We start from the raw sequence: 18,467 nt of genomic DNA, 5'->3' as shown, positions 1-18,467 counted from the left end.
CTTGCTCCTCTAAGAATTACACAGAATCGCACGTTAGATAGCGTCGAGATACGCACACCATGTCTTATATTATTTAAAGAGAAGTAATTGCGTGAGTTGCGAAAGCTAACAATGCGTCTGGTGTGTCACGTCGTGCCGGCTTCTTCGCAATACGCGCAATGCGCTACGGGATAATGATTACGTGAGGGTCTTCTCGAGTATCGCGTGGGTTGAATTCAAGTTTGGTATCGCGACGTATCGTTTACCAATTTTGTCACCGAACGGATGTGCCACCGACGGAAGCGGTCGGCGGACAATGCGCAGCGGTACTTGACTCCGTGATATCTCTTGCGTTTGAATAATCCTCCGCTCCTCTCCCTTCTCGAGTCGATGAACTCGATCGAGGAAAACGAGCCTTGTTCGTCGTAAAGTAAATCTCGCGGTTGCTGAATCCCGCAAGACGCAGGCTGCCTTTGAAAACGGAGCAGGAAGTGCATTCTCCTGCGAAAATTTATCCCGAAATTGGCGTCATTGCGCGCAACAAGCACAATATTTCCAATCCACAAAGCCTTCTATATTTTACCTCAGAATTGTACCTGCAATAATCTATTATTATTATTATGTGAATTATATCAAAATCTTATTAATCTTATTACTTCTTAAGAAATAAGATTCATTTTTTATCTCATTAATGATAAACGAGTAGAATATTTCTAATCCACAAAGTTTTCTATCTTTTACCTTCTATCTTTCACCTTCTATCTTTTACCTTCTATCTTTCGCCTTCTATATTTTACCTTCTATCTTTTACCTAGAATTGTACCTGCAATAATCTATTATTATTATCTAAATCTATTATTATATCAAAATCTTATTAATCTTATTACTTTTCAAGAAGTAAGATTAATTTTGTTATCTTGTCAATGATAAACCGTTTAAACGTCATTTCCATGTTGATGCATCTTCCTTGAACATTGTAATACTTAAGAAAGGATTCTAAATCAGCGCCGAGAAAAGGCGCGTGTGAATAAACACAACGGACGAGAAAGAAATGTGCCTCGTAGAATTTGATAACGGTAAATAACGGTGATTGCGCATAAATTGGCGTATCAGCGACACAACGTGTTATTAGACATCGATGGAGAAATTAGAAAATGTACGTTTTCCTGAGAAATTCGCGATAATTTCGTACTTTCAGTTACCCGCAAAAAGTAAGCACGCTGGGAAACGAGCCTCTTTGCGAAATCCGTCCGTACACGGGAATGAATTTTTTTTTTAAAAAAAAGCCACAATTAAACGGCGACGTTGATCCGTCGTTACAAAATAAATTATGCTCTAGATGCGCGAATCAACGTGCGAATCGGAGAAATATCCCAGTCATTACCGTAATTGAAGACGCGCCCGTGCAATCCGACGCGGGGATCTCCTTTATTATAGAAATAATTGATCGCGACGTAAGGTTCGAGATAACCGGGCCCCCAGGATTCAGTTAGAAAGTATGTTTGCAGTGCTATCGCAATTATGACGATGCTAGCGTTTCCTGGTAACACCAGGGAGACCGTTATCCGGCACACTGCGCGAGAAAATAAATAAATTTGTCCATAGCTGATACACTCTGCCACCTGAGCATGTGGAAAAGCCGAAACGCACAGTAGTCGCACCGTTTATTTCCCACGCGATTATCAGAGCTCGTTACACGCTGCAGAATGTTACGATTGCAAAACGATCTGTTATGACATCCGCGTGACCTTTCTGTTCCTCGAGCGGATATCAAAGCGTACCAAGAGCACGAGTTTTTGAGAAATTCCGTAATCAATACCCGATAGCTCGGCCGGACGAGTGGCGCAATTCCGCGGCCGTTCCCCAGCACCGAATTATTCGCGTTCCTTCACGCTCGGCTTCACCGCGGAAAGTCGCGCTTAAACCGCCTCCGGGAGTCATTGCTCGCTTTTTACACGCACCGTTTCGTGCTGCTTAACAGGAAACCCGAATACTTTCTAGCGCTGACCTAGGATCCAGTCCAGTTCTAGCCGGCCTGGGATCCAGCCTCCGCCGGTCCCGGCCTCCCCGCCCGTCTTCGACCTACGCGCGAATACACGGAGAGAATTTTATCTTAAAATTTCTCTGAAAATTCGTGTAATCCTGGGACAACGCGGCATTTCGAAGAATTTTATCAAAGTTTTTGAAATCTTATCATACTACACTGAGAAAAATTTCCATCGGACAAACCAATTAAATAGCGTTTCCGATGGTTAATTTTTCCGATTACGTGTTCCGATTTAATTATGGATACATCCGATGAAATTTATCCGATGAAATGCAGTTACCGATGAAATTCGATTGGAAAACCGATCATATTTTTCATCGGATATGCAATTTAATTGGATATATCCGTTTGTTATTATGTAATTAGATTATCCGATTATATTTAATCGGTCATTTTTCTCAGTGTAGTAAAGTATCAAAAAACTGATAAAACTCTTTGAAATGCCATGTCGCCCCACGACCGTATGATTTTCAGAACAAATTTTAAGAGAAAATTCTCTACCGATCTATGCGCGACTTACACGGAGAGAATTTTCTCTTAAAATTTATCCTGAACATCGTGTAATCGTGCAGGACAACGCGGCATTTCAAAGAATTTTACGAGAGTTTTTGGAAATTTTATCATACATTTTACTAGCCAAATTTCCAAAGACTCTCGTAAAATTCTTTGAAATGCCACGTTGTCCCACGATTACACGATATTCGGAATAAACTTTAAGAGAAAATTCTCTCCACGTATAATCACTCCGTTCTTCGTCGCGCGAAGTGCGAGCGAATCAATAACGATCGCGCCGAGCGGATATTTGTATTCATCGACCTAATAACAGCTCGGGACGATGGTAAATACAGTTAACGCGTATCTTTGTTCTTCGTAAACTGTCGCTAACATTTTTTGTACACATTTTGTCGTCCGTCCATGTAGTTACACCATTACTCTTGTTCGTCTACGAGTTACGTTATTTTCTTGTTCTTTTACGTAGTTACAAATAGTCGCGCAGTGCCTTCTTTTCTCTGCCAAATTCTACGCAGAAATGACTTGTAAATCTGAACGAACGTGAGGGACGATTCGATCTCAACATCCTACGTGCTACCGACTCGACCTTGCCCATTTTACACAATTTGACAAGGTAACGTTTCGCAATTTTGCATATCGTGCATTCCTAATGTATGAATCTTTCCATCGGAAGAAGCGTAGTCGTCCGAGAGGAGTATTCACTCAAGTCGCGGGACGCGAACAGGTTTAACTTCTCCGATTACTTATCGACCACGGCTCTTTTCGAGAGCAACTCGAAGGACACCGGCCCGGCTTCGTTTTACCGGTTTCATGTCACAGCAGTTAAAGACAGGAGCAGAAACGACGTTCGCGCACCTATACAGGTGTATCGCTGATGGTTTCCCTCGACGGGCAGAGACGCCTCGTGCCCGCATACATTTATATACACGCGGCTGTGACGCGCGCGTCCGGATTCCCTGATAAACCGTTATAATCGTCGGGGATCGACTATCTCGAACAGAGCGGGGCAGTGGGGGCATCGTCCAGACATTTAGCTCACCGCAGGAAGGTTTTCCTGGCCGACGACGGTGTAATCGCGAATAATCTCGTAATCTCGTCGCGGCCGGTCCTGGCCGATAGGACGCTTCCTGCCGATCGCGAATCTAACGGGTCTCGCGTTCGGGCCAGGCACGATCGTCTCGTTCGCGGCGACGACCGTGTTTACGCAACAACATCCGAGCGGGGTTTATTTTACGCGAGTTAGCTTCTTTTGCTCGGCAAACGGTTGCAGAAGTGTGACCCGGATCGGAGCAGTCCGTTATATTTGCAAGTAAAAATTTATCAATGAGTAATTTCCGCCCGCCTTTACGATTAGTCTTCTACCAAGGCCCTCCAACAAATTACTCCGAAAATAGTGACCCTTAGATAGACTCTGGATCCACACCGTCCGAAAGGATTTCTGTCACTGAGACAAAAAGTATTCTTGACGCATTTGTATTCCTCACAACCTCATTTAGTATAAAAATAAGGCAATATCTAAGTAAAATCAATAATTCTTGTTCTCCTCTATCGAATTAAAAAGGATTGACTTACTGTATTGGGACAAGAGTAACTTGTATAAATGTAAGTTTATATATTCTTGCGTTTAGAATAAATTTTCCCTCCACCTTACAACGCACGAAGTTGGCGCCACGATATTCGACAAAAGACGATTACGTAATATCATTTTATTCTAGATTTTAGAATTTTTCATTTAAGATAAAAATATTCCTTTCTGTATAATAAAATGACTGGCGCTATATCGATCCTATTTCATGATACATTCAAGTGTAATAGTATTGGATCCGGAAATTTTTTTCTGTGGGTGCGATTAAAAAAAGAAAGAAACCCAGCGAGAAATGACTCGTTCGGCATCGATTTGAAGGTGTCGATTCGACATCGATCGACGAGTCATTTCTCACTGGGAATAGAAGAGAACGCGATATCGTGATTGAAGCGATTAGTCGAAGGAGGGATCGATATCATTTTTCTTTTAAATCGCCAAAGTCATCTTCTCCGACCGTCGTTCGAGTCTCCGCGTTCTCTTTCGACAACTATCGGAACGAGAATCTCGGGAGGGACCAGAGATCGCGTGTGTACAATTAAGGAAGATCTCCCGCACGAGTTCCCACGACGCAATCGGCATCTCCGAATCCGAGGAGGCCTAATTACCCAGCCGCTAATTAAACGCGGATGCTCGCGGCGGATCGCACGACCGCTTGCTCCAGTTAAGCGCGAGGCGCGATTGTGCCGCCTCGCGTGCGGACGTACAATGGATGTTGGTTGCATAAAAGCGACTGCACAACGGCGGCCGCAAGCCGCGAAATATAATAAACTTTCGCGATCCGTACGCCACGCCACCGCCGACGCGACGCGACGCGGCGCGTCGCGTCGCGCACGAGATCGCTTTCCTGCGCTTCCCACGAGTTCGCTCATCCGCGATGCGCCTCGCGTCCGTTGCGTCACCGTTCTCCAACTACTCGCGACTTGGAGACCGCGATAATACATGGAGGAAAGTACTCCCTGCTTTGAGATATGCTCCTAACATAAGACAGGTTTTCGACGTCCAAACTCAATCTTTTTCTCGCGACGATTGCATGATCTACCAATGAATTTTCCACCAAACGGATTGCGCTTCAAGGGCAATAAGTTCAGGGTGGGACCAACAGATGATGCCTATTAATAGCTATCTCGTATTAGGAGTGGATCTAATAATAGCGGACTTTCCTCTACATATTCCGCGTTAATCACAGTATCGCGCTTTTTCTGTTTCTCTCTTCTTTCAGTGGGATTCAGAATCTGCCAAGAGTTGCTGTTTTCGGAGCAATCTGTTGAAAAGTCTTGATAGAAGACTGCCCAGCAAGAAATAACTTGTTGATCGATGTCGAAACGACGTCGAATCATGTCACAATGAGCGATCGTAACCCTAGTAGCACAGTACAGTGGCTAAATATTGGCTAAACCCGATACAACCAAATATTGGACAAATGTTTGAGCAATGTTTGGTTAATGCACAGTGCTACTCGGGTAATTACTTGTTAGCTGAATAGACGAGTATATAATACTCTCCAAAAGTCAGTAGATTATCATTGAAAACAGTGAATGCTCACTGATTCACTGCGATTTTCAGTGGTACACTTATAGCCGTGAATCAGTGACTATTCATTGTTTTCAGTGATAAGTCACTGACTGACTTTTAGAGAGTACAAAGTGGAAGATTCACGTGGCGATGAACGAGCAAGAATAAAGAATTGAAACGATATACAATCCAATTTATTAATGTCTGCAATAATTTTCGAACTTCACCGGGCCGTCAGTCAATATTAATTGAATGCAAGTTGACACGAGTGATAAAGTTGGTTCGTGTTTATTCACGTTTCGTTCGATTAGGATCAATTTGATTACTCGTGTCGACTTATATTTAGTTAATACCATCGAGCTGAAGGTATTAATTAATAAATTGGATTGTATTGTTCAAATCTTAATTTTCGCTTGGTCCCATGAAACCTTCCACTTCGCACTACAAATTACGAGCTTAGTCTTATCTGTTAAGAAGAGTATATATTTAATACAATGTTCGACAATTACACGATTTAAAGCCGACTCTTCCTCTACAACTGCCTGGCCTTGAAGCCGATCTTCAGTCGAATCGATACAAAGGCCGACTGTGCCGAGCGTGAGACTTATATTATTTATGTACAATATAAATAATAGATCGACCGCGTCGTGTTCTTGGAGTCCTCCGAACGAACCGACTCGTACATCAGCCGTAATGTTCCTACAAATCTTTTGTTTAAACACATCCCCGGCATATTCGTGCGACGTAGCGAACGCGGAAGAGCAGCGCGAGGTCCGGAGGACCCCACGCTGAGGTCTGACGCGACGAAAAATCAGGTCTGGTAGTCCAGGGTTAATAGACACAGGTGCGCGGTGCAGCGTAACGTCATCAATAATAATCTTCGCGGCCGGCGACGCGGTTATCGCGGTACCCAGCGGGGTGAGGTATGCGCGACCGCTCTGTGCCACAATTCAGCCACAGAAACCGTAAGGAATTTTATGGGAACGGGTGTGTATTCGACGGTGTACAGAAACGACGATACCTTCCGCGTTCTTTCGCGATTATGACGAACGTCCGACGAAGGCGAGGAGGGGGAGAAAAAAAAGGTCGTCGAGTCTCGCAAACGAATCGCGGCTCCAACGGTACGACCCACGGCGGACTCGCGATCGCGAAGAAACGTACGTTGCATCGCTAAATACGCCGATGACGAGGACGCCGTCGGTCAATGGCGAGAAATTCCGAGAAAAGTCGAGGGGTTCCGAGAAAAATTACGCACCGCCTCCGTTACGCCGTCCGACGATATCTAGCATTTAATTATAAACCTTGCGACGTAAGATCGACGCTTGTACTCACGTCGAGTTTCTTGTCTGTTGCAGGAATATGCTGATAAGAGAATTGGCGACCGTTTGGGTCGCCGTCCTCTTGTGCCATCTTCAGCTAACGGAGTCTCAGGTGAGCGTTCAAGTGTGCTTTTTACCGCGGCCGAAGTTTCAACCAAGTTACTTTAAGTCACACCGCGTGCGCTGCATTCCTGGTAGCACAGTGTACTGGCAAAACATTTCCCCAGTAGCACAGTGCATTGACCAAACTTTGGTTAAACATTGGCCCAATACAACCAAATATCAGGCCAATGTTTAACCAATGTTTGGTCCATGCACTGTGCTACTAGTGTTGCCAGTATTGGTTTCATATTCATTGCTGGAAGTGCATTGTCCAAGATTTCTCAATATGATACGAACATCGATGCAATGTTGAACCAACATTGCTGTCTTATTTAGGTATTGGCTGAATAACGAAAATGGAATTGGACCAATGTTGGAATTATTAGATTTACATTGCTTCTCAATATTACGCCAATGTATTGTGCTACCGGAGCTGTCGAAAGTTAACAGAATAAACGCAAATGTTACTCGACAATAATTATACAAGATTGGATTTACTTTGGAAGTGCATTGACCGAGATTTTCTAATATAATATGAACAGTGATACAATAAACCAATATTGCTGAATGAACATATTGACCATATAAGAGGAGGCAGCCATTGTACGATATTAAACCAATGTTAGAAACATTAGTCGAATAACTTCCCAATATTGCGCCAATAAATTGTACTAACAGAGTTGCTACGCGTTAATCGCGCCTATTGCTAGCCGATATTCACGACTGCTTATTTCACCTCGCGTCTGAATAAGACTTTGAATTAGACTGCTTTCCTTTTAGGGAACACAGTCGACATTTTTAACACAAATTGACACACATCGCTTTCCGTTTACAATTCAAACTTAATCAGCACTGCTCGTGAGGAGAGTCGGGGTGTGTTTTTGACCGAAGTGCGCATCCGCTTCCAGCATTTTGATAAAATCTTTCTCTTTGAATCTCTGCCATTTAACTATGGCAAACTGTGGTCGAGTGTGTGAACGTATGTCGATTTGCGTTTGCTAAAAGGAAAGCAGTCTTAATCACTTGTCTATCGTCCCTTTCGTGACCTAAGGGCAGTTCTGCTCCTTCTCTCCCCCTGCCTCCATCAACTCGATCAAAACATTCCGGTTTTTAACTCGATTACGTCGGACGAGACGAACCCCAAGTACTCGGCGAGGATAATTCTGTCTGCAACGAGGAAAAAGTTGCGCGGCCCTGCCGTCGGGGCGAGGCGGTCGGGAAGGAAGCGCGCGAGGGCGAGCTCGTGATACACGGCGTAAACCCTACGTCGAGATTCCTGCGAGTTTCAAGCGTGGGTTATGAAGTAATTGGTATGTCGGCGGCGAGCCCGGGCTCCGTAGGAGTTAGCGGTGCCGCGGCTCGTTTCCACGAGATGTGGCGTATGCGAGGTGAAAGTGAATTTCCGTGCACACAAGCGCGCCCGCGCTGGCACACACCGTGGCCGATGTGCGCCACAAGGTGCCGCGCGATCGCACACAGACGTAACGTTTTAACTACAGAACTGGTAGCCCCCGATACCAGCGGGAGAGAAGAGAATGTGGCGAGAACGCGAGTCCGAGGCTGAACGTTGCTGCCTGACGCCTTGACGAACGTCACCTCGAGAAGCGAAATGTTCCTCTCTAAATCTAGCAGTCTGTCCGACGATTATGGCTGCGGAAGATAGGAATCCTTGGAGAGTTCAGAAATGCCTCCCGCAACGACTTTGAATGTTAATTTCGCTGCGCCCCATATTACATTTATATATACGGTTTGTTAAGGTTCTCAGACTCCAGCGCAATAAATTGTTAAACTTAGAGTGCGTTCGTTACACGCTGTACTCTCGGTATTTTCTATAGGTTTAAATTTTAATGACTGCCACTTTCCTCGCGCGAGCTCACACGTTTGGTTGCACAATTGCCTAATATACATGTAACCTCACAAAATATTGCTATCTTATCGTAATATATTACGGATAAATGACTTTGATAGAGCCACGTAGCTCGGAAACTCGATTTTCGAGCGTGCCCGCGCGAAGGAATGCACGAGGGTGCAGCCTTTCCGCAGCTGGTGCAACTCGCACCTCTCGTAGGAATGTAGTCACCGTTATATCACTGATACCGCACGCATAGCAACGTCGAAATACAGACGAGAGCGCGTCCGAGCCGCTCTTGTGGAGTAGCGGATACTTTCCGCTGCTCTTGAGAGACGGACGCGAGAAACGAAGATCGTTGGACAGATTGCATCTTCACTTTCTCCTGCCGGATAACAATGCGTCTAGCATACTTGGGTCTAGCCGGCGCCTTTCCACAGTTAAATCCGACATGCGAAAACTGCGGCTTCCAGGTGTGAAGTAACACACTAAGAGACTTGAGATGCTGGGCGATCTCAGAACCTGTTTTGGCAAGAACTCGTTGATTTATCGATAAAAAAAAGTAACATTCTCGTATCTCTATTGTCTATTAAATATCATTACTGCAGTTTAAATCTCTAGGACAAATTGAAGGAGCTTCTCCGTCATTTCGATCAGTATTAGCTACCGTTGTTGTAATAAACTGTTGAAAAAATTAATGTTTATAAAGAAATCTTGATAATCTTACTCCTTGTTAAATTTGAGTGCAACGGCAATTTGTTCCACTGACACGCGAAAACTGCATCTTCCAGGTGTGAAGTAACACGCTATGATACAAGACTTGAGATTCCAAGCGATCTCAGTTATCCTGTTTTGACAAGAACTTGATTTGTCGATAAAAGAAGTAATATCCCCGTGTCTTTATTATCTATTAAATATCATTGCTGCAGTTTAAATCTCTAGGACAAATTAAAGGAGCTTCTTCGTCATTTCGATCAGTATTAGCTACCGTTGTTGTAATAAATTGTTGAAAAAATTAATGTTCGTAAAGAAATCTTGATAATGTTATATGCTACTTGTTAAATTTGCGCGCAACGACAATTTGTTCCACTGGCACGCGAAAACTGCGGTTTCCAAGTGTCAAGTAACACACTACAAGGCTTGAGATTCCAAGCGGTCTTGTCAGACACCTGTTTTGGCAAGAACTCGTTGATTTATCGATAAAAGAAGTGACATTCTCGTATCTTTCTTATCTATTAAATCATTACTACAATTTAAAGAAGCTCTTTGCTTATTCCAATCAGTATTAGCTACCATTATTGTAACAAGCTGTTGAAAAATAATTAATATTCATAAAGAAATCTTGATAGTCTTACTCCTTGTTAAATTTGAGCGCAACGACAATTTGTTCCACTGGCACGCGAAAATTGTGGCTTCCAGCTGTGAAGTAACACATTACAAGACTTGAGATTCCAAGCGATCTCAGTTACCCGTTTTGGCAAAAACTCGTTTGATTTATCGATAAAAGAAATAACATTCTCGTATCTTTACTATCTATTAAATTATTGCTACAGTTTAAAGAAGGCTTTTAGTCATTCCAATCAGTATTAGCTACCGTTATCGTAATCAGCTGTTGAAAAAATTACTATTCACAAGGAAATCTTGATAATCTTACTCCTTGTTAAATTCGAGTGCAACGACAATTTGTTCCACTGGCGAAAACTGCGATTTCCAAATGTGAAGTAATCATACGAGAGATTTAAGACATATATAATCTCAGTCACTTGTTTCGACAAATTCTCATTAATTTATCGATCTAAAAGAAATAATATTCTCATATTTTTATTATTTATTAAATATCGCTACTATAATTTCAAGTACTGCGACAGTTTTAAAAAACTTTTAGCGATTTCAAATAATATTAATATGCTTTCAACATTACGCTAAACTATTGAAAAAATTAGTATTTGTGAAAAAAATCTTGATATTTAATTACGATCGACAAATTTGTTTCGTTGATCAGCAATTTAGGAAAGTTTTTAGCTTATCGCCTAGTACCACGCAAACTCGATGTACTTTCGATGCTATCGCGGTTTAGAGCTCAGTTACCATCATTTATGTTCAGGTGCCAACTATCAGTGTTAAATAAACGTTGCTTCCTTTCTGTTGCAGGTTCCTACTACAAATGTCTTTACCTGTCCAAACGGTGAGTAATGGCACTCCTTTGTATACCAATGGCTTAAAGAAGCGATACTTAAAGCAAATCTTCCCTTTTCGTTAGGCGCGCGCATATCTGTTAGACAAATACGAAAAAAATTCCTCAGAATAACTTAAGCATCCGCGGCAGAAAATACGAGAATACTTTAATCCGTAAATCTACAGAAATTTAAATAATCCTCGAAAATTCAAATGCGATACATGTAATAAGTCACGCCGTAAATTTCCAGATTACACTGAGAAAAATATCCGATTAAATATAATCGGATAATCCAATTACATAATAACCAGGGTTGGGAAAGTTACTCTATAAAAGTATCTAGTTACAGTTACAGTTTTTTTTCGCGAAAAATGTAATTAGTTACAGTTACAAGTTACCATTCCTGAAAAGTAACACGTTACAGTTATTGAAAAAGTAACGAATCGTTACTTTGCAGTTACTTTCTTGCAATGAAAATAAAAATATCACGATGAAGGTGTTTATGCATTAATGTAATGCAAGGCCTAATGCAATCTGTGGAAGTTTAAAAAATATGATTGAGTTAAGTTACAGTTACAGATGGAAAGAAAGTAACAAAGTTAAGTTAGAGCTACCAAAACAAGTAACTGTAACTGTAACTTCGTTACAAGTAACGAATTACTTCCCAAACCTGCACTGAGAAATAATTTAATCGGAAAAGTTAATCGGAAAAATTAACCATCGGAAATACTATTTAATTGGCTTATCCGATGGAAATTTTTCTCACTGTACTTCTACGTGGACTGTTTACTCTTTACAGTATGTTTACACAAACTTCTTTATTCGTACGTAAACAAGATAAATAAATTGTAAATTGAATAACACAATACAGAAAAAGAAACTTTTCAGATTATTAATATTTGAGTATTGATATTAACAATGTTCTTTGCATATCACGGTTTAAATAATATATAATGAAAATATTAAATTTCTATCACAGATGTAAAATCAAAATATTTAGAACAGTTGTGAATTTTTCGTGGCACCTAAATTATGTTCAAACCAGCAACTGAAAATAACATGAACAGAATATAAATTTTTGATACACTTCAAAAGATGTAAGTCTTCGAGTATCAATTGTAACGACCCATAGATTACTTAGGGCCAGTTTCACAAACGTCGGTTAGCTGCTAACCGAAGATTAATTGATTCTCTGTCTCTTCTTAGATAACAAAATAGAAAAAGATAGGAAGTTGACTGAACTCTGGTTAACAGTTAACCGACGTTTGTGAAACTGGCCCTTAGAGTTTACATTTTATACGCGTAGATGTAAACTATTATAAATATTATATTTCACGCGTAAACGACCTGATATAAATGACTCGGACGTCCGACTTATGAATAAATCCCGCGAATCGCCGGCGATAAGGCACGAGATGACGTGAAAGTTGTTCCGCAATTACGTTTTCGAGACGATTCTCCCAAGTTAATCCGGAGACATCGTAGAAATCGTCATCCTGAAAACGGCCAGTTAAGATATTAGGCGACTCTTACTTTCGCGATCGGCCTCCGCTGAATATTCTCGTCTCGCAGGTTACGGGATGACAACCGTGCAATAAAATCGGCACATAGCGAGTTTCGAGATTATTGAGGAACTGTAAACGCTATTACGGCTAATGCCGCGTAGTCCGCTGTTTGGATAACTGCGGGGAAAGATAAATCACACTTCGGCAGAACCCGAGGAAATCTCGCCGGAGTAAAGCACGATTCTATTAAGTGATAATGCATTTGTAAAGCCCCCTTTTTACGATCGAACGGTTTCGTTTGTTTGGTCTGACTCGGCGTTTCTCACTCGCGAATCAATATCGCCCGCAATATTTTTATCGCAAATAGTAAACGGCCAAGTTTTGTAGGATTTATTCCGCGGATTGTACGCGAAGAGATTGCTTCCTCGACGCGCGTAGCGCGAGGTACAATTGCAAATAAGGGAAACCAACGGAAGACTCCTCCTTTTTATCGTTACTGGGACGCGTCGCCGCTCACATTTAAATCACGTAGCGACGCTTTGAATCGCAAATTGCACGCCGACAATTACACCTCGCAACGCAAGAGTTTCGAAAATGAGACAAGCACGCATGTCCGATAAATAAATCTCGCGGGAGGACAATGAGGATAAGAGTTCGGCCATTCGTAACGCTGCTCCACTTTTCCTCGTTACTCGCCGATGCAATTAAGTAGGTTGCACGTACCATATGGGGCCGGTTGGTCGTTAGCCATAAGACGTCGCGTGCGCCTGAAAAATTGCAAGTGCTATTTTCTTCCGTGTGTGTTTTCTATTCTCTCGTTCTTCCCCAGTGCCTCGTTTAAACCGCGCTTCGTTCAGTCACGCCTTTAGTCCCGTGGACACGCGCGAATTGCGAGACAATTTCATCGATAGACCGAGGATTTGTTTTGAATGAATATCACTGGACGTTAAACGATGGCTAATCGAGATAAAGATCTTGGCAAGAATGTACAGTCTCACTCATTAATGACTGGACCTCAGTTTTACTAGGGTTCACATTTTTATAATCTTTATTCCCATCTATACATCGATGAGTTTCAAGCTGTACTTCACACAGCTTGTCTAGAAATCTATGGTATTACCACAGTATAACTTACAGACACTTTTATCGATAAAAGAGGATTCGGAATATGGACCTTTGTCTTAAAGTGACGAACAATAACTGTCTCGTATCTTACGTGTCACAAGACAGCCTCATTCTGTTCTCAAATGAAGCCAACACTGAAATCGGTTGCGATACGTATACCTCTCTTGTCGACATTTTTTTAATTGTACATGTTACACGGACGAAAATATTTGCATCTATATAAAACGTCGCGAAAGAATTTTACGTTTTGGACCAAGATTTTCAACTTTATTCCACAACATTCCAACCAACATCAGCCTTTAGCTTAACGCTTTCTGAAAGGATAATCTTGCCTAATACGAGATAAGCCTTGGGCCGAAATTTTCGAGCCCACGTCGAATCAAGATCCAGAGGCAGCTAGGGGGAAGAAAGGACGGGACGGCATTCCTAAACCATGAATCTACCGCCGCGTTTTTTCATCTGCTCTTCTCCGCCTCCTTCTCGTCCACCCTTGTGCACGTCGAATCGTCGTCCGCCTGGTCTCGTCGTGCGTGCAGTGGCCCTAAAAATATACGTCGGCTTCTCGCTTCTCGAGTTATGCACCACGGAGGAAACTCGACCGAGCGCGCCGTCAAACGGGATTCCAAAAAGTAGAACATCCGGCAACTTGCTCGCTCATCTGTTCTTACGCGATCATCCGTCGTGCGTGTACCTCGGCTTCTCGCAAGAAGGCCTCTGCCTTCGGAAAAACAGAGAAACGAAGGCTGCCTTTCCGCGTGCTCTCGCGTGCCAATTGACGAGTCGAAGGATTATATCATCCGCTCGCTGCATCAGCGAGCGAACCCTTTCGATCCGTTACGAGTCTCCGTTCCAGTTTCTTTCACATCTGTATTCCATTGAATACCGAATTGTTTCAATTTCAAGGTCGATTTTGGTTTCCCTGTAGGCTTTAAAGGCCTGCGTCCACGTTGCTTGAAGGTCCAAGCTCTAGTTTCGAGAAATGTGCAGCCAATCGATTTACAGCTTTTATGGAACAGCTACCGCAAGTTGATTGGGTACACATTTCTCGAAACTAGAACTTGGACCGAGTTCTATCATCGTGGACGCAAGCCTTAAGACGTATCACACGCTTACGTTGATAAAGAAGTCATGAAAACCGCTTCCAATTTTTCTCGAAACCGGCTTTACCGAATAACTTGAAATTTTTACAGTCTACGTCTGATTGACACAGGAACAAAGTGATTCTCCGTAGTTTTTCTGATTTAAAAAATTACAGAATTTGCCAGGTAAACTGTAATAAATTATAATTCTAATATTTTGTAATCAATAAAACTGTCGATTTTTTTCCAAATCAGGAAAACCACTTTGTTCGTCTATAATATTAATCGGACGTCGACTACAACATTTTTAAGTCATTTTGTAAAACCGTTTTCGGGAAAAATTGGAAACGGTTTTCGTAATTTCGTAATCGGCGAAAGCGTATGACGCATCGCCTTGAGGAAACCAAAATCCATCTGTGAAATAGAAAAATTTGTTTCATAAGCCAGTTATATTTCAATCTACATTTCGCAGTAACGAAATGTGATTTACTCCATTTTTCGCGATGCGTCGTTAATATTACGCGATCGTTGGTTGAAATATCACGCGTCTCGTCGCCGAGAGAAAATAATATTTCACACACGTTCCACGGACGAGAAATGCTAATATACGTCGAGAGAACCGCGTGCGTGCATGGCCGTTTGACCTTTTGAAAGAAAGGAAGGTCGTCATCGAGTCTCTCCCAGCGAATTTCGCGCCAACTGCAACATGACTGAGTGATGCTGCATCTCGTTTCTCCACCACGCAACGTGCGTGTTCCAACGAAACGCGCAACATCTTTAATTGCATTCCACGTAGGATCCTCCGTTTTCATCCAGCAGCGAGACAGCGAGAGAATAAACGTTTAGACCATCCGTCGAAAATAAAAGGAAGATAAAAGAAAGTAAATCTAACTTTCCGTAAAAACTATTATAAAAATTTTGACGTAATCATCTAGAAATTGTGGCAACCTAACTCAATTGGAAAGTATCCAGTAGAATACGCTCTTTATGCATTTAGGTTTACGACTGTGTCATCAAACGGTGGTAAAATGACGAGGATGATCGGCAGAATAATTCATTTTCAATCGACCATCGACACCATTCGATAGCGAGTAGAAATCGCCAATAAACGGCCATGAATTGAACACTTGGCAAGTTACTTTTCAATTCCTTTTCGAGTTATCTACACAATTTACGTCACAGGTTAGAGAACAGATATCTATTTGAAGCCGAGGGATAATATTAGTTAGTCCTACTTCGCGACGTTATATTATTTCCCGAACAATGAAACGCGCTGCTACGGCGCTCGCCATTGTTGCCGTCCCGCGAGATAACTGCGAAATATCATACCCGCCCGGAGATCGAAACTTTAGCAGCCCAGTAATTTACATATTCTATCGATCAGAGATACGCGAAACGCGATATCGTTCGTTACACGAGATTCCGACTGGGGACGAGGTGGTTTACTTTGATCGAACCACTGACACGAATCGAGTTCGCGGAAACTCGAGAGCATCCTCGGACGACGTACGACACGCCGTGAAATAAAAGCTCTCGCCGGCAGCGATCCGGGTACAAGCTTCTTGTATCCTATGCGCGATATTCACGTCGACCAATACGGAAAATTATTTCGATGCAATTTCTCAGTCGAGCGAGCGCGTCGAATTACTCCCCGACTAATCAGATTTGAGTAAACCTTGTGAATCAGAATACAAACTGCGTACCTACCTCGTGAACCGAAGGTACCGCGATAATCGTCGAAAAAATGGTTATCGGCGATCGGATTTGAGGGAAATTGAAACCGAAGTATCGAGGCGATCGAGTAAATACAGGCAAAAATGAATAGCGCAATCTGCGAGACTCATCGAACCGCCCACCGTCACGAGTCTCGCTATTCCGCGAGATCTTTTAGACTACGGATGGAGATTGAGATTAGATTGAAATTTGACCAATTAAAGTAAAAGTCACTAAACTTGAGATTAGTAAACTTTACTGTGATTGGTAAAATTTCAATCCAATCCCAATCTCAATCCGTGGTCTGATACGAGCGTTAAGGCACACCATATGCACTAAAAACAATCGAGGCCGTTGTGTCCGTCGCCGTCGGTGCGGGTCACCGATTAACCGCCTTTCCTGTCTTCTGTACGTTCGCCGGCAGAAGATGGTTAAGTTGGAGCATCCGGTTGTACGGAAGCGCTCGCCGACCTTAAAATAAGGCTTCCCGCATCCGCACCTCTGTGCCTCTGTGCTTTCCAGTTTGTAAAAATTTCCAACGACTCGCGAATAAGTTAAAAGGTATACAAAAACTTACAAGCGCATCGCCGAGTCCTTATACTGTAATTTCAGAGATTTCAATCAATTAGTGTAATCGGTAACGTGATGTGTTCCAATAATCCCCTTAGCAATGTTGCGTGCTCGCGGCGTGTTATTGCAACTTTGCGCTCAGACAATCTCTGCATCTAAGGCAGACAGCTTAATGCGGTGTTTCCTTCCACAGGATGGGAGCTGCGAGGCATACACTGTTATAAATTCTTCAACATCAGGCATTCCTGGGAAAAAGCGGCGGAATTATGCAGGAGGTAAGTCGCATGCGTTATCGATCTTTCCCTTTCGTCAGTGTCGCACCGGAGTTTCGACTTCGACTATTGACCCCAGAATAGGATCGATCCCGAGCGGAACAAATTGTGACGAAGATGTCGAAGTGACACTCATAGTCTAACAAAAGTCATATTTTGACCAGAGACAGTGTTTGACATGGTTCGCGATAATTTCAACTTACAATTTCGCGTAATTATGTTAGGACTTCAATAGGGTTCTAACAAATAATAATGGATACAAAATGTCCTTTTTAACAAAATGATGATACTATTATGATAAGGATTTGTTCAATATTTTATGAGATTTCCATTCTTGAGCCTCTATTTTGTATTTTGTGAACGAAAAATCAAGCTATTAATTAATGCTTGATTTTCACTATTTTCACAAAGTCGTGAATTTATAAAATATAATAATAGAGGAAAGTCCCCTAATATGAGATAGCAGGTTTTCTGCTAAATTAAGAGACATTATTTATTGATTAAAAAAGGTGAGTTTCATCCGCCAACCCAACTGGCAAATTTTGTTAAATTTGTTACGTCTCGACCTTAATTCAGGTCCTTTTCAAGTAACAATACAAGAAATTTTTCATAGACAAGCGATCGTCATCGTAATAGTGATATAGAGTCAAAGAATAAAAACACATCTGAACATTACGGAGGTTCGATTTGAATAATTTCTTGCATTGTTACTTGAAGTGAACCTGAATTAAGGTCGGCTCCCCTTTTTAATTTTCAATCACTAGCGACTATAAGTGACATTTTTCTTTCATTGTTAGATCGTGCAATTGTTATGAAAGAAGATTTGTAATTAAATTTGGAAACCTGCTGTCTCATATTAGAGGCCTATCTTGTGATAAGGGACTTTCCTCTAATATCTACGAGATTTGAATCATTTCGCATGCACGAGCAATTTACATTCTCTCGGCTGAAGTCTCTCGAAAAGTCAAAATACGTTTCATTAAAAGTGTTAAATATCGTCTTGACTTTCTAGAAATGATCGCTGTTTTAATGTTACTTTTTGTTCTGGAACGCATCTTCTTCAACAGCCTTCAACCAAACCGATTTGTTTTCCAAGAAAAGGATACAGAAACGTTCCATTT

At 42.0% G+C, this 18,467-nt stretch overlaps 1 protein-coding gene across 2 annotated transcripts in view; it reads left to right on the top strand.

The window, feature by feature from the left end:
• Positions 1-6,635: 6,635 nt before the first annotated feature.
• Positions 6,636-18,467, top strand: part of LOC105564649 (sushi, von Willebrand factor type A, EGF and pentraxin domain-containing protein 1) — a 32,856-nt gene continuing 21,024 nt past the window's right edge. The window contains exons 1-3 of one of the 2 annotated variants that reach the window (XM_012017183.1): positions 6,636-7,067; positions 11,058-11,091; positions 17,268-17,349. In XM_012017183.1, coding sequence (XP_011872573.1) covers positions 6,996-7,067; positions 11,058-11,091; positions 17,268-17,349 — 188 coding nt within the window. In that variant the 5' untranslated portion in view covers positions 6,636-6,995. Of the gene's footprint in view, positions 7,074-11,057; positions 11,092-17,267; positions 17,350-18,467 lie in introns of both variants that reach the window. The other variant, XM_012017184.1, reaches the window with a different exon arrangement.

This window comes from Vollenhovia emeryi, unplaced genomic scaffold, assembly GCF_000949405.1.
Source record: "Vollenhovia emeryi isolate VEMERY1.0 unplaced genomic scaffold, V.emery_V1.0 DF939161.1, whole genome shotgun sequence".
Taxonomy (NCBI): Eukaryota; Metazoa; Arthropoda; class Insecta; order Hymenoptera; family Formicidae; genus Vollenhovia; species Vollenhovia emeryi.
The sequence above is the reverse complement of the archived record's forward strand: the minus strand, read 5'-3'. Positions and strand labels throughout refer to the sequence as shown.